Raw genomic sequence first — 17289 nt, forward strand, 5'->3', positions numbered from 1 at the left:
CCAAAAAAATACAGCACCACAAGGGGAAAGGAACTGAGTTTTTGTCACAAACTCTACTTTTCTAATCTCTATATCTTTGCTACCCAATGTCGTAGACCTTTGATATTTCAAACTATGAATTCTGTTAGACAAAATAATCTAAGTTTGAAATATCAAAGGTTTACATCATCAGATTGTAAAGATATAGGCATTAGACAATTTGAGTTTGTGATAAAAACTCAGTTCCTTTGACCAAAGTAAAATCTAACTAATCTAGTCTAACTGCATTGGTCGACCTTGGGATGTGTCTCTCCAAAAACGTAGAATTAGATAAAAATATACATTAAGAAGAAAGGCATGTGGTAAAATACTGTTGAAAGGAAGATCAAATAAGACAATTTTATCGGGAAAAATAATCGTTGAAAGAAACCGTTTTGATTGGGAATTACTCTTGGGAATAACATCAATTTGGAAAAATTAAGGAAAAAGTCAACTAAAACTGAAATTTGGGAAACAAAGCCCTTCAAAAAATCAATGGAAAACAAACTTTTACATAAAATATAATACAATGAAGATAATGATTTAATAAATAACGAAGGTCTATTATACTGTGTACGTATAAAGATTGGCTAGAGAACGATGAAATTACCATAATTACCCTTGTCTCCCGCGTTTTTTGGCAAGCATGGCTCAATTTGTTTCCACGCCATTTTTAAATATATCATCATCATAAAATCTATTGACAAAATAATAAAAAACTTGACAAAAATAATGATTTCAAATTACCCCCAAGAGGGGCATGTTTGATGCACAATTACAACGGTCCCCGTAATCCGCCGAATAAAATCCCCAAACAACTTTTATAGAGAGATCACAATATGAAATTAAAATTTTATATATGAAAACAAGGAAATATATTTTCACAATTTTTTTTCCGACAAAGCAAGGTTTAAAGGTTTCAAGGTTGTCAGACACGCCCTTATTCAAATTTAAATTACATCGTCATTATCAATAAAACCGGAGCTAGTTTTTCATTAAAATTTTTCAAAAAGTAATCTTTTAGAAACTTTTGGGATTGGTGTTATAAAGACTAAATCACAAAAAAAGGTTTGAGAGATTCCATCATATTTGGTTTTGTTTTTAAATGATAAGACATTTAATGCAGAAGCTACAACATTGAAAAGTTAATTTTTACAAAGCACCCAATTTACACATTTACATTCAGATTACGATACAATAAGTATATGATTTTTTTAAGCATGACTTTTTTAACTTCTGCATGATTAAACCTACTTTGAGCTTTCTTTGCGACCTTTTAAAGGCATTTGAAATATAATATATATCTACACATTTGGGTTGAAAACATTAATATATATCTAATATAGGTTTTAAACATTTTAAACGACAACATACATTGAAATAAAGCATTTAATTACACACACCCATGCAAATATTGGTTCTGTTAATTACCTAAAGATACATAGTAATACTATTCATTAATACTTTAAATCTTATAAAAGTCTTGTAAAAATACTTTTGTGTAATTTTCTTTCATTAGTTTTTTAAAAACAAACAACAAAAACTCACAAAATGATTTCATATTTGTAATGATAATTGGTTGTCTTTACTCCTTATATTTAACTTAGTTTTTAAGACCAATTTTCTTATCAAATCATAATATTTTTGGTAAAAACTGTTTTCAGCAAAGTTTGAAAGTTACTCTTTCAAAACAACCAGAAAACTTTGTACATTTATTCACTCAGGGGTAAATATTTTTTACAAAAATCTACCCTCTCAGAAATATTTTTAAAGATAAAATTAAATGTGTACTTATAAGAGAATTCAAATTTTTTTAGACCCCAAAAAACTTTATATTTTTCATTATTTTTCAAAGCCCAGGGGTATTAGTGGCCTGGCCCTGGAGGAACTTTAGAAAACAAAAACAAATTTTGAAAATTACAAATGTTAAACGGACTTATTGTGCTCAGAAGCCAAAAAAAACTAAGACAAGAAAAAAATCAACAAAATCTATTTTTGAAAGAAAATTCAAAGCTTCCATTAGAATTATTTGCTGGCATTGTAATTATATATCTACCGGACTATGGTAGTTGTCTCATTTATATCCTTGGTTCTGCAGTATTTGATACAATGCTGTAGGGCTGTGGTTTAGATTTTTGAAAACGGAATCTTAAAAAAAGTTTAAATATACAAAAAATGATTTTACAATATTTGAATTTTTTATGGCTAACTGACTTAAACAATTTTTTTTAATTTAGGACCACCACCTTTTATTAAATGGTTGTCGCACTGTCAGTTTAAAGTTTTTGAAATTTTTTGAAAAATACCGTCAACAACTGGAAGGATTTTTAAAAGTATTGACAATGCCCAATGCATAACACAGTACACTCATATCTTGAATCAATGTTACTTTAGCAAAAATCAATTTTTGACCAAGTCTTTCTCTAAATTTATAAAAAATAAATTAGGTAAAATCATGCACCATGTTAGGGAAAATTTGTGTATACAACAAAAATTAAGATCATGCTTTAAAGTGAAAATATGTGCAACCTTGTGCTAAACACTACTTTTTTCGGTCGCTTCACTGCAATACGCACCAAATACCTAGTTCAGTGGTGCGCAAATCAATTCTTTTTAATTTAATTTGGTCTCTTTGAACTACAGAAAATTAATTTCATTAAAGAAACTTTCTTCTTATTTTTTTTTAGTTTGAGATGACTTTATAGCCGGAAGTAAAACAATATCTTCATTTGCATTTAATGGAACACTGCACATGAAGAAACACAATTTTAATTTTTTTGATAACTTCTCTGTAATTCAAAGAAATCTAAAATCCTGTTTGGTTAATCTTTCATCTTTACTCTTTCTCCAGATAAACCAAATCTTCTGGTACTTCCCCTGAAATACTGAGATAAATCATCCAATACATGAGGTGGAATGTTAGAAACATAATGGGAAATATGACTCGGCTATATTTATCAATATCACTAGCGCGCATGCCGAGAACTCTATTGGGCGGCTGTGCCGGAGGGAGAGGTGGCGGTAACTGTATTTGCAGTTGCTGCCGTGAGTCGTCTTCCTTTCCATTCCTCGGCAACGTGTCATGATGTTCATGGCCTCCATTCAGTGTGCATGTCATCATACAGCAAGTGTGAAACCGAACACTGGCCTGCAATTAACATTGTTAAGAACCGAATACTTTATTTCAAATTATAAATGGGAAATTTGGTCTAATGAGGGAATTTGTAGGAAAGGCAGAAAGTTTAAAAGTTTTGGTAAAAGTGTGACCTGCATTTTCAATAGGAATATACAGACAAACTTTCATTTCCTAGGGCGAAAGGAATGGCAGAGATGGTGGTAGGGAATGTAAAGGCCACATCGAGAAGGTGAGAGAAAAGAACTAGGTGGAGATGGTTAGAAGGATGGTCGAGTAGGGGAGAAGGAGTACTGGCATGGGAGGCTACATTAGAAAGAGTTCGAGAAAAAGAGAGAGGGCCGTGTAGAGGGAAATCTAAAGAGAAGAGGGGAAGGGGGATGAGTGACTGAGAGAAGAGGGGGGAAGAGAAGCAATAATGAATGATGAATGACATGGAAGCCAAAATAACGGGGGAAAGGAAATTAAGGATGAATGAATGATGAATGACATAAATGCCAATGAGATGAGTTGGGGAGGAGAAGGGATGAGAGAGGTGGAAGAGAAGAATGAATGAATGATAAATGACAGAGAANAGGACATAGAAGGAGAGAAAAGGTTCAAGATTGGGGTAGATAATATATTCAGGAAAGACAAGATAGGTTGTAATGAGAGACTAGTTCAGAATTTTTAAATAGTTTATGAATTATTGAAATATATATAATTGGATAAGAGGGGCTTAGGGAAGTTCTCCCCCTCCCCTCTTGTAAACATTTTAGTGCTATACCCTTGTCAATTTCAGCGAACAAAAATCAGATTATAGTTATGCAATTGTAACCTAGTGTATAAGAATGAGGTCAGAAAATGTTGTAGATCAAAATGAATTTTTGGTTTGAAAAGATTATTTCATAAAATTAGTTTTTTTTTATTTCCGGCTCTGAGAGTTCATATATAAAATAATTGAAAAATTTGAATAAGAATCCAGTTGGTCAAAGAATGAAGGTATTCCATAGATTGAATATTAAAGACGGAGATCTTTCATAAAGAACTTTAATATACATAGTTTAAATTCCAGATTGCAAACATTTATGCAAATTTGACATATCCACAACATTTTTAATTAACAATTATATCGAATAAAAGGAGGGGGGGAGGAGAGCTTGCTTTTTAAACTACAAACATGTTGCGGGGGGCAGTCCATTAACCCCCAGAGTGAAATTAGGGGGAACCCCCCTGGATTATTACTCCAAAGGCTTTTGACCAATGAATTTAATTCCAAACAAATCATTCAGATATTATAGCCAATAATCATCAATAAGTTTTCGACGCATTCGTATATAATTGATATTTTATAATATTTCTTATTTTTTATGATCTGAGAGTTACTTTTGAAAATAATTCCTGTTTCGAGGATTTTTGATAATGAAGACGACATTTTCATATTTTCCAGGATAGTTCAAAAATCCAGCGCCTGCGAAATATCATTTGTAAAAGATCAAAAATATTATTTAATATTCACAATATACTAATGCGTCAAAAAATAAATATCTAAATTATTTGTTTAGAGTCAAATAGATTATTTTATTATCCGAGTTGAATTTGTATTCGTTCTTCAGCATCAGTCGTTTAGAACATTTTTCTCATTAAAAACGCAAGAGATAAAAGTAAGATTAGTAGCGATCAAAAGCGCTTACTTTTCGCCATAAGCCTATATTAACTATCTTAAATCCTAAAACCGCACTTAACCCTATTCCTGCTGAGGGGTTAGGTTAGGTTTTCAACAGCCTCAGACCAATAGTTTTTTTTACATAACTCAAAAAGTATTGGTCTGAGGCTGTTGAAATTTTCTGACTTTTCTTACATACCCAAAGCCCTCCCTTTAGGCCTAAAACCGGGCTTTAATACTAACTGCCTGAGTCCTCAGGCACACTGCCTGAATGTCTGCTTTTGCCTGTAATAAACTAAATCTTTGTTTTGACCCACTTTCACTTGTCAGATTTTGATGAAATTTAGCTTTTTGGAAAGCCTATGACATAAGAAAACGGATTGCAAAAGTTTTGCGAAAAAAAAATTGCAAATTTTTTGCAAACAACCTCTTAAAGGAAATTTGCATATTTTTAGTTTTTCTTGATTAAAAATCAGGCTAATTAAAATTTTGCAAAATATTTTGCATATTTGAAATGGATTGGTCAAGGGCTTTTCAAAAATGTATAATTATTCATTTTTTGGACAAATATTTTTTTTGCAAACATTTTTACTATATAACTGGATTTTGCGATAAAAATTCATATTTTGCAAATTTGCAAATTTCTTTGCAGATTATAAAAGTAGAGCACAAGAACTTTCCAATGATGTATCATTTGTCATATTTGGACATAAAACATGGGATTTAGAGGGGGGGGGGTCAACTTGACGCCCCCCCATTATATCCTGGTTTTCAAGTACCCCAGCAGGGATAGGGTTAAAACATTGAATTTTTGAAATTGAGTTATTGTTTTCTATATCTTCTATGAATAACGCAGTATTTTCTTTGTAAAAGTAAGTTAATAACAGTTAATGCTAAATTTCAAAATGTAATTTGTCAAAAAATTAGTTTTAAAGTTTACCAAGATATTAAGAAAGGAATTGAGACTTTGCCACAAACTCTGATTTATTTATCCCTATATATACCCGATTTTTCAAACTGTGTGTAGATGAAATAATCTACGTTTGAAATATTAGGTTGTAAAGATAAAGAGATCAATTTGAGTTTGAGTCAAAGACTCACTTCCTTTCTGTTAATTTTGAAGATGAAAAAGCTTAAATGACTCTGGATTTTAAAAGATATGAGTAAAAGTGCAACTTATTATAGATATATATGGTCTTTTATCAAACATCACAATTGGCCATTTAAAGGGATATCCTATATAGGAAGTGCCCCACAAAACTATACTTATACATATATATTTAATTGTTGATGATAGTGATGGACCAAACCTCTGTAGAGTAAAATATGACCCAGCGAAACTGTGCAGTTAATGAGGAAACAATTTTCGTTTAATTTTTACAATTAAGGTGTCGTTTATAGAAAGCTCTATATTTCAATTATTTAATTATTTCATGATTCAAAATTTTTCTTTCCAGGCCTCATACTTTTTTGTTACAACAATTTATATGAGTGAAAGTCAAAAACAGATTTCCTGTATTTTTTAAGCGTATTAAAAAAAGCTTTAAGATATGTATCTTAGATAAAAAAAGAAGTTATTAGCTTTTTTCACACGGACTGGCCGTGCAGTACCTTAACTTTTGCATTAAAAAAATCCCAAAAACATTTAAATTAATATTATCAAAGTGAAAGTGTAAAAATGTTTAGGGTTAACGGACCTTTCAACGTAATTTTAAATAACCCTCTATTTGTATGAATCCAGGCCCACTTGAAATAATGTCAATTGTCCCTTTAATAACCTTGAAATCATGTCTACAGTCCCTTTGATAAACTTAAAATCACGTCTACAGTCCCTTTAATAAACTTGAAATCACGTCTACAGTCCCTTTAATTAACTTGAAATCAAGTCAACAGTCCCCTTAATAAACTTGAAATCACGTCTACAGTCCCTTTAATAACCTTGAAATCACGTCTACAGTCCCTTTAGTGAACATGAAATCAGATAAACAGTCCCTTTAATGAACTTGAAATCACGTCTACAGTCCCTTTAATAACCTTGAAATCAGGTATACAGTCCCTTTAATAAACTTGAAATCACGTCTACAGTCCCTTTAATAAACTTGAAATCACGTCTACAGTCCCTTTAATAACCTTGAAATCAGGTATACAGTCCCTTTAAAAACTTGAAATCACGTCTACAGTCCCTTTAATAACCTTAAATCACGTCTACAGTCCCTTTAATAAACTAGAAATCACGTCTACAGTCCCTTTAATAAACTTGAAATCAGGTATACAGTCCCTTTAATAAACTTGAAATCACGTCAACAGTCATTTTAATAAACTTGAAATCAGGTATACAGTCCCTTTAATAAACTTGAAATCACGTCTACAGTCCCTTTAATAAACTTGAAATCATGTCTACAGTCCCTTTAATAAACTTGAAATCATGTATACAGTCCCTTTAATAAACTTGAAAGTCCCTTTAATAAACTTGAAATCATGTATACAGTCCCTTTAATAAACTTGAAATCATGTCTACAGTCCCTTTAATAAACTTACAATCACGTCTACAGTCCCTTTAATAAACTTGAAATCACGTCTACAGTCCCTTTAATAAATTTACAATCACGTCTACAGTCCCTTTAATAACCTTGAAATCATGTATACAGTGCCTTTAATAAACTTGAAATCATCTCTACAGTACCTTTAATAAACTTGAAATCACGTCTCCAGTCCCTTTAATAAACTTACAATCCCGTCTACACTCTACAGTCCCTTTAATAAACCTGAAATCATGTATACAGTTCCTTTAATAAACTCACCTCTCGTTGATATCGTTCGTTCCTAGGAGTTCTTATATATGGGTTGGAGTTGGTTATTTTTATTAATTCAGCTGTTTCAAGGGCATTCTGTATCTCAATCTAAATAGTTAATAGTTAAGGGATATAAATTTAGCTCTAAACGTAAAAAAGAAAAAGAAAATATGTAGCAAAAATCTCAAAACACTCTTCGAAAAAGAAAAAGTATTTTAGATTTCATTTTTGGCCTTTTTTAAAATAGCTTAAAATTTGGTAATGACTTGAGTTTTTGCTGTTTTTGCTAAAACTTAATTTTCTAATCCCTATATCTTTGCAACCTGATGGTTTAAACCTTTGATATTTCAAACTTAGACTTTGTTATTAAAACAGAACGTAAAGTTTGAAATATCAAATGTTTATGCAAAGATATAGAGATAAGAAAATAAGAGATTATATAAGGAGTGTTATTCTTTGTAAAAATAAAACACTATTCATGTATAAAATTAGACCAAAAACATTATTAGTTTCGCCACCATTTAAAAAATAGAATTGAATACTTTTGGGGAATCAAATTACTTTGCATAAAGATTTTCGCATCGGGTCCCCGGTCTATTTCATTTTAAGTTCTTTTTCAATTTCTTTACTAGGGAAAACTTTTTATATTTTCTTTATTTTTACTAATATTTTGTTTCGCGTGCTTTGGTATTTTATTTTTTAAAATTTAATAAATGTGATATAATTGCTTCTTTAATGCATATAATAGGCTTTTTAAAAAAGCAAAAACAGAAAAGTATCTAAAAGTTAAATTAATTTGTTTTGAAAATTGAAATATATTTTTAAGAAATATTCATACAAATTGTTAATAACATCCGGAAATCAATGAAACTTTATAGCATCGTGCGACAATTTACCGCTTATTTAACACTTTAGTCCATGATGATTACTTTACAGCACGTATTTAATGCAATTTGCAAAGAAGTGTCAAAGATTAATAAAGTACACATTAGTTTAATAGAACTTTTTTTAGGTGATAATATACCCCTTGGATCTGCAAATCCTGGATTCTAGGACTTAAATCTTACACAACAAATACACCTGTTTCAGTTGATAATATGCCTTTTGGATATGCAGATCCTGGATTTCAGTTGATAATATACCCATAATATACCCCTTGGATCTGCAGATCCTGGATTTCAGTTGATAATATACCCCTTGGATCTGCAGATCCTTGATTCTAGAACTTAAATTTTACACAACAAACACACCAGTTTCAGTTGATAATATACCCCTTGGATATGCAGATCCTGGATTTCAGTTGATAATATACCCATAATTTACCCCTTGGATCTGCAGATCCTGGATTTCAGTTGATAATATTCCCCTTGGATCTGCAGATCCTTGATTCTAGGACTTAAATTGTACACACCAAACACACCAGTTTTAGTTGATAATATACCCCTTGGATCTGCAAATTCTGGACTCTAGGACTTAAATTTTACACAACAAACACACCTGTTTCACTGCTTCTTGTCGTTTTTCTTCCAGAACTTTCTGCATCGAAAGAAACCGGTTTTTTCTTAGCTGAATCCTCTTATCCGTGTACCCCACCATAGCGTACTCTATGAGGGCTCCAAAGACCATGAAGAAGCAGACCTCCAGGTAGATATCGATAGACTTCATGTAGGAGATCTTAGGCAGAGCAGCATTGACACTCGCCATTAGGGTTGTCATGGTCAGCACTGTAGTTACACCCAGTCCAACTCTAGAATAGAGAAATAATTAAAGGAACTGTAACCGTAATTAGGGTTGTCATGGTCAGCACTGTAGTTACACCCAGTCCAACTCTAGAATAGAGAAATAATTAAAGGAACTGTAACCGTAATTAGGGTTGTCATGGTCAGCACTGTAGTTACACCCAGTCCAACTCTAGAATAGAGAAATAATTAAAGGAACTGTAACCGTAATTAGGGTTGTCATGGTCAGCACTGTAGTTACACCCAGTCCAACTCTAGAATAGAGAAATAATTAAAGGAACTGTAACCGTAATTCTAAGTGACCCCCCAAGATGACAAGAGTTCGATTAACAACAGTACCCTGAAAACCTTTATTTAATCAAGAATAGCGGAGATATTGTAATTTGACTTGGTTTAAAAGTGTTTAATTCTGATAATAACTACAACATAAGTTGTTGCAGTAGAAAAGCGCAAGGTACTTTTGCAGATAACATGATTAAAAATTATGAATTTTAAACGTTTTAAACAATGAAATGTAATTCATATAATTGATCAGACAAAGTTTTCAAGGGCTCCTTTGTGAATCTGGAATTGCCATCTTTGCATGCAGATCGGAGAGTCACTTGAAATTATTTTTTTGTATAGTAAAAGCATTAAAATCTGTTCAGGAAAAATACACCAAGAAAAAAAACAAGGAAAAAACTTTTTTCCCCTTTTGTTTGACTCTAATGAAAATTTAGAAAACCACTGTGTTTCCATCAGAAGTGGGTTTTACTTTCGCGGAATTTCGAGCCCTTCCGCGCATCCGCACAATTTCGCAAAATTCCGCAAAATTCAGCACAATTTCGCACAATTCCACACAATTCCACACAATTCCGCGAAATTCCACGAAATTAAAAAAAAAGTTGCGCATTATTCTGCACAACATAATTCCCATTGGAAACCTTACATAAACACTATGATTATGGGTGCGAAGCTTTCTGAATTAAATTGCATGTTTACCTGGCCGGGGCAGCTCCTCTATTCAACCAGAAAGAAACCCAAGACATGACAACTATTAAACTACTCGGGATATAAACCTAAACAAATTATATTTAAAGAAAATGTTCTACTTTTTGAACAAACACATAAAGTTGGGATTAGAAAAACAAGTGGGTTAATTTTATAGCTCAATTATGTTTATCAATAGTGTGAACAATATCGTTGTTTTTTAGCTATCAATTATTAAAGTGTTCTCGGACATAGTTTCTGTCGGAGAAATACTCAATTTACTTTAGAACAGAAATCACAATTAAAAATAATGAATTTTAGCGAGACAAACATGGATATCTCTTTCATTCTTAACGAGAAAATACAAAGCTTTAAGGAAATCGTTGTGATGTTAATCTTTTACATTTTTTTAACCATCGTTACGTTATGAAAACGACGACAAAAATTCGAAAACGAAAGATTATTTTAAAAACGATAGTTTTTTAAAAAGTTTGTTTTTTAAAAATGATCGTTTTGAAAACGTTCGCTTTTAAAACGATCGTTTTGAAAAACGTTCGTTTTTTAAAATTTTATAAAATAAAAAAAATGGAGGAAAGGGATCTTTGTCGTCAAAAAAACTAATATATTACTTAAATAAACAATTTTAGATAATTCAATTAAGATTATTTTTTATTTGATAATATTACTTTTTGTTACGCGAGCCATGCTGCGTATAGAAAGTCTGTTTGTCGCCCCTGTGTGTTTCTTAGTTCCTCCTGAAGATCTGTACGGAATGTATTGTGAAAGAACTAGTTTAGGAACTGTTTACAGTCCGACTGCGCAGACGCAAGATTTCTCGCGGAATAGTAAATTATGAAGAGCGTTGAGAGATTCACAATCTCAACACGATTCACAATCTCAACATAATATTTTGCAACATTTCCATCAAAATAATTAAACTATGTACTTGGACAATATAATAAATGCACTAAAGTTTTATTCTGCACCAAGGGCCCGTTAGAATAATAATAATAAACATGGCATAACGTTTTACACCCTCAAGTTTTACAAGTTTTCAGCATGCAAAGCTAGAGGTACTTTGCCAAGAAACTATTAAACTCAGCGGTAAAATTGTTTAAGGGAGAGTGAAAATGATATGAATGTATATTTCATAATTTTGTGGCCTAAGTTAGCTTCTGTAGATTTTGACTTAAAAAATTTGGTTTTATTCAAATTTGGGTGACTTTTTATCATGCATTTTTAGTACTCGCATTTCATGACCTCGAGTGCAAGAAGTGTCTTGTTTGTTTAAACAAACTTGAATTCAAACATTAAACAAACAAAAAAGTAAAAATCCCGGCAAAATACTTAATTGTCCCGCATGATAACACAAGGCAGTTACATAAATTGACATTTGATAACAGATTGGGAACACAGATTTGTCTGGATGATTTTTTATGATAAATTCTGATTCGAAAACCGTTTTTTTCGAAAATTAAATTGATTTTTTACCTAAGCTCAATCATAATTTATCAATTATTTCAAAAGGGTTTTCGAATTTGAATTGAATTTAAATTAGAAAGCAAGGTTAGTGTAGTGAAGTAATTTTAAAATCGAAATTTTGTTTATTTGAGATTTGAAAAAATCATAAAATGCCTTAATTTTTGAATTTTAGGCATATTGGTTTTCACTTTCACTTTACCCAACTTTTTGATTTCTTGAACTCCTGTCAGTAATGGAGAATAATTATTGAAATTTCTCTTTTACAAATAAATGAATAATTATGGTCAGCCGTCAAACTTAGCGCGATGTAAGTGTGCAAATCTATGAATAAATTATTACCCTTGTGGTGCTTAACTTTTGCATTAAAAAAATCCNAAAATATCTTTTATATCCCAATAATAATAAATTATATGATTATGGTTATATACAACGGTAGTATTGTTATATGATTCGTATCTAATATATGTTTTATTTATCATAAATCAAACTAGAAATAACAATGTTCTTGGACACAATAATATATTGGACAAACACACATTATTATATTTACAAACCATATTGGCTTTGTTTCTTTATTGATTCCAGAATTAAAGGGATTATAGACGTACAATCCAGTTAATTTCATGTACCGGGCTGAATTTCAAGTAGCCAGGGCAAGCATTACAGTACAAATATAGACTATATGAGGCAAAACGGGACTGTCGTTTGGAAAACCCCTTCAATACATGTTTATAACCCCTTCAATACATGTTCATAACCCCTTCAATACATCTTCATAACCCCTTCAATACATCTTCATAACCCTTCAATACATGTTCATAACCCCTTCAATACATCTTCATAGCCCCTTCAATACATGCTCATAACCCCTTCAATACATCTTCATAACCCCTTCAATACATCTTCATAACCCCTTCAATACATCTTCATAACCCCTTCAATACATCTTCATAGCCCCTTCAATACATCTTCATAACCCCTTCAATACATGTTCATAACTCCTTCAATACATGTTTAGAACCCCTTCAATACATCTTCATAACCCCTTCAATACATCTTCATAACCCCTTCAATACATGTTCATAACCCCTTCAATACATGTTCATAACCCCTTCAATACATGTTCATAACTCATTCAATACATGTTCATAACCCCTTCAATACATGTTCATAACCACTTCAATACATTATCATAACCCCTTCAATACATCTTCATAGCCTCTTCAATACATGTTCATAACCCCTTCAATACATCTTCATAACCCCTTCAATACATCTTCATAACCCCTTCAATACATGTTCATAACCCCTTCAATAAATCTTTATAACCCCTTCAATGCATCTTCATAACCCCTTCAATACATGTTCATAACTCCTTCAATTCATGTTCATAACTCCTTCAATACAACAAAACATGTTAAATAATTTTGCTAGATGTTTATTGGCAATATGGTAGGCACATTTGTTTGCAATAAAAAAGTACATAACTTTGTTTTCACCCTAATAAAACATATGAAAAAATAAGAATAGATTAAAAAATTAAAAAGAAACGAAGAGAGATCAGATTATAAGTCTTGAAATAATTAGCTAAATATTATTTTAACTTATTTACACGAATATCTATATCAAATCTGTCTAACAGAAGAAATCTGTACTAACATTAGAAAACGAAGAACTTTCTATTGCATATCTAAAATGAAAATTCGTGGAAAAAGGACTTTTTTTCGCCAGCTTGCCATTTTGCATTTGTTTAGATTTGTTCCAACAAAATTCTTCTTCAAAATTATTCAATACTTTGAATTTGATACATTAAGGAATCATATTGGTATTAACATTTTAGTCTTAGCGATCGTACATTTTAATAATTTGTAATTATAAAACGTCGAAATAAAAATCAAAACCTTTTTTAGGTTTATACTTATAAAGTTTTTCTATGAAATATGTATTAACATATTTAATATCTGTGTAATGGTTTACATGTCTAGGTTTCATGAGATTGTATATTTATTTTAAATATATAGATATCGAAAACAGTTTTATGTATTATAATGGTTTGTATTGTATAGTTTGAAAGTTTATGGGGGTTTGATTCAATATAGGAAAGTGTAACAGCATTGTTTACATAAATAATAATATTAAGATAAAAAAATCATCTCAACAAAAACAGAAGTTCAACTTCTAGATTGTTTTTTTAAATTCCCATTACTTGCATATGCTCCCTCCGACCAACATTTTATGTGACTCTTTGTTTAAAGAATGGCAAGGATGGCAAGTTTGTTTCACAACTGTAACCTAACAGGCTTTGACAATTCAATACTAAATTAGATATCTATAGTTTCCTATTAAAAAATTACAATTTTCTTGGTTGGTTTTTTCCTCGTAATTACTCAATAACCTTGCAAATTTGTGCTTTAGAAAAAATAAAGGAGAATTGTAAGATGTAAACACTTTCAAGGTAGAAAACTACAGTATCCTCTACGTCAGTTGAGAAAGGTTTATTAGGTATCCTTGTAAATCGGACATACCACTTTATCAATATGGATGGTCACTTGAAATTTAAATGCCAGTCCCTTTAGCTCTAATTCTTGCTGGACTCTTAGAGAGGGGGGGGGGGAGGCCTTCTTATCGTGTTATTTATCTATTACATCTCGACAAACAAATGATAAAAAAAGTTTCAGAATCAAGGATACCTATTTAAACAGCCCCTGACCACGCAGAATTTTAAACATTATAAAGGTCAAAACTGAGAACATCAAGTGCAAATTCACTGCAGGGATTTTGTTAGGTTTTGACAACTGTCATTGGTCCGTCAAATTCAGCTTAATAGGAGCAAACAAGTAAAGATAAAGAAAAGTTTACTGCAAGAGCATAATAATGAGCTAGATTTTGATCCTTTAGTTCACAGAAAAGAGTTCGAAGGCCGAATTTAAAGAATTTGAGCCGCGCGGCTTGGTTTTAAGCATCGGCTCAAACATGGTTGGTTCCACTTAAAATAGTATTCAATGTTTCAAGATTTAAGCCGGCGCTCAATTGAAACCGGTTTTTGGCGGATTTAAGACGCGGCTCAAATTCATTAAATTCGGATCCACATCGAAATGCATAAATAATTATTTACCCCATAGTTTAAAAAAGAATTATTTTTGGGGCTGAATTCCATTGTGTCTAAATTTTTTTTTGTAAATACGAAATTTAATAAAAGACAATGAGCGGTTTATTCGTAAATTTTTCAATGTTCCATCTCAGTGCGTTTTCTGCTACCGCCCCCCCCCCATCCCCCGCCAAAAATGTTTTCAATAATTTAAATTTTTTATCGATCTAAACTCCCAATAGGCATTATTTCAATAATTTCGCATTTTATATGTATATATATATTTATGTTTTTATTTAGTCTCCTTTTCAAATTTTTCATTTTTTGCCATTAAACCTCGTTGCATAAAACTAATATTTATATAAACTCTGTCTGATTTGATTGAGGTTTTTAAAACAAATTCACTCTCTCCCCCCACACCCCCACCCCCTCTCCTCCTACTTCCTTTTTATCAAAATTCTTTTTTACTTAAAAAAAATGAGCTTTTGCCGCAAACACAATTTCTTAATTTGTTTTCACAGAATTTAAAAATTTAAATATCTAAGGTTTATAATATTGGGTTGTAAATACATAGAGATTAGAAAGTTTCAGTTTGGGGAAAAAACTGTTCGTGGATTACAGCATTTTTAAGAACATGTTATTGACTACAATATATCAGCGATATAGATAGTTATTTGTTAATTACAATGAAAAAACATTTGGAGGGCCAGGCAACCAAAACAACAAGAAATGGTTAGGTTGTGTAGCTCTGGCAATGAATAATTTATGTATAAATTAAATAATTTAAAATTGTATTGTCAATGTCAATATGGTCAATAACGTCTTTATCATTAATGAAGAAAATGCAAAAAAATTAATAATTATAGAATTCCTCATAACATTAATTTAGGGAAGAAGGACATGGAAAGAATCACTAATTTATATGTTCTCATTACATATGTGATTCATAAATATCTACTTGTAAATTGTACTTTCAAACAAAAAATGAAGAAAGTTTCTTTTGATGTTTTTGTTTCCCTTTTCCTCCTAAGTTGTACAAATTCTTTAAATTAAATAAAAATATGAAAATGTATAAACTTGCAAAGAAATTTAGTCTTTTATTGTTAATTAAATTTAAAGAAAATGAAGTTTTCTTTGATTTCGAATTCTATTGAAATACTAGCGAATGAAAGATAATTGTAAAAGTATCCTGTGCAAGATAATAAACTTGTTAAACAACTAAAGATGAAATATCTAACAATGCCAAATATATTAAACTTAATTTAATAATGAGAACCTTGTTAAAAGTTTACCATTTCTAAAATTGTAAGTTACAAAAATATTTTTAAATGTTTTCCTACTTTGCTTTAATGACTGTTTACGTTTAGAACTTTATTGCACGGTTAGCTAAAGTTGATCAACGTCCAGCTTACAGTATTTTCCAAATAGATTGTCAACCTATTTGAAATTTTCTGATTTTTTAAAAAGTTACAGACTACAATTTGTTAAAGATCTAAATTTTTATATTTTTTTTCCATGGACTGGCATTTTTGTTTGTTAACGATTTCAAAGGTTGTTGCCATTTGTTAACAGAATCTTTCGTTAATTAAAGAAAACTTGCCGTTCGTTAGCTAGAGAATGCCCATCCATATTTACAAGGATGACTGCTTGGCTGATTTTATTAATTGAGCATTTCATTTTGGAAACGAACTTAGGACTACTTAAAACGAAGCTTCTGCGCTATATGTTCGAATACTTTTATCATAGACATCTTCCAATTAGTCCTAATGGGATCGTTGTGAATGGACCCGTCACTGCAATAAATAAAGGGTCTCTTTAAATAACGTGTACAGTCCCTTTAAGCAAGCTCTGTAAGATCTGCATACTTTCCCTATATGTTTAAAGCATAATATAAATAAAGGCAGCTAATTCCTTGTTAATCTTCTTCAGACTATACATCATTAATTTTAATAGTTTAGGCAGACTCTTTGTTTTGCTTTATTTAATCAACACCAGTTAATTAATCTTGCTTAAAACCCATTGACCTTTCCCTCCCTCCTATTCTCCCTCTATACTTACCGTCCCTCTACTCACCCTCCTATTCTCCCTCACTTAGGGCCAAAATGGCAATATAATGATTTGAAGATAGATAGATAGAAATTCGTCCCGGTACAACGAAATATTCATGCACCGGCCCGACTGATGGTACGTATCTTAAAAAAAATTCCAAACCAAATATTTTTATATAAACAAACTCCATGTGTGATGGTGATAAAACTTGATTTTAAGTATTTTTATAATATTATAGTCTATATTTCGACTATAATATCATACAGTTGATATAGCCAATTGTTTAAGTGATAGTTTGCATATATAATCAATTTAATTTAACATTATGACGCATACTTAGGAGAATAAATCGGCCTCTCTGAGAACTCTTTTGC

At 31.2% G+C, this 17289-nt stretch overlaps 1 protein-coding gene across 1 annotated transcript; it reads right to left on the reverse strand.

Annotated features, from left to right (window-relative positions):
- Positions 1-1794: 1794 nt before the first annotated feature.
- LOC111713075 (gamma-aminobutyric acid receptor subunit beta) lies at positions 1795-10385 on the reverse strand (the record flags this gene model as incomplete). The annotated part of the gene is given in 4 exon segments (XM_023487866.1): positions 1795-3166; positions 7598-7696; positions 9086-9335; positions 10309-10385. Coding segments are annotated over 4 exon segments (738 nt in total), but the record flags the coding sequence as incomplete, so codon positions are not given.
- Between the last annotated feature and the right edge of the window lie 6904 nt (positions 10386-17289).

This window comes from Eurytemora carolleeae, unplaced genomic scaffold (genome assembly GCF_000591075.1).
Source record: "Eurytemora carolleeae unplaced genomic scaffold, Eaff_2.0 scaffold1367, whole genome shotgun sequence".
Lineage (NCBI taxonomy): Eukaryota > Metazoa > Arthropoda > Copepoda > Calanoida > Temoridae > Eurytemora > Eurytemora carolleeae.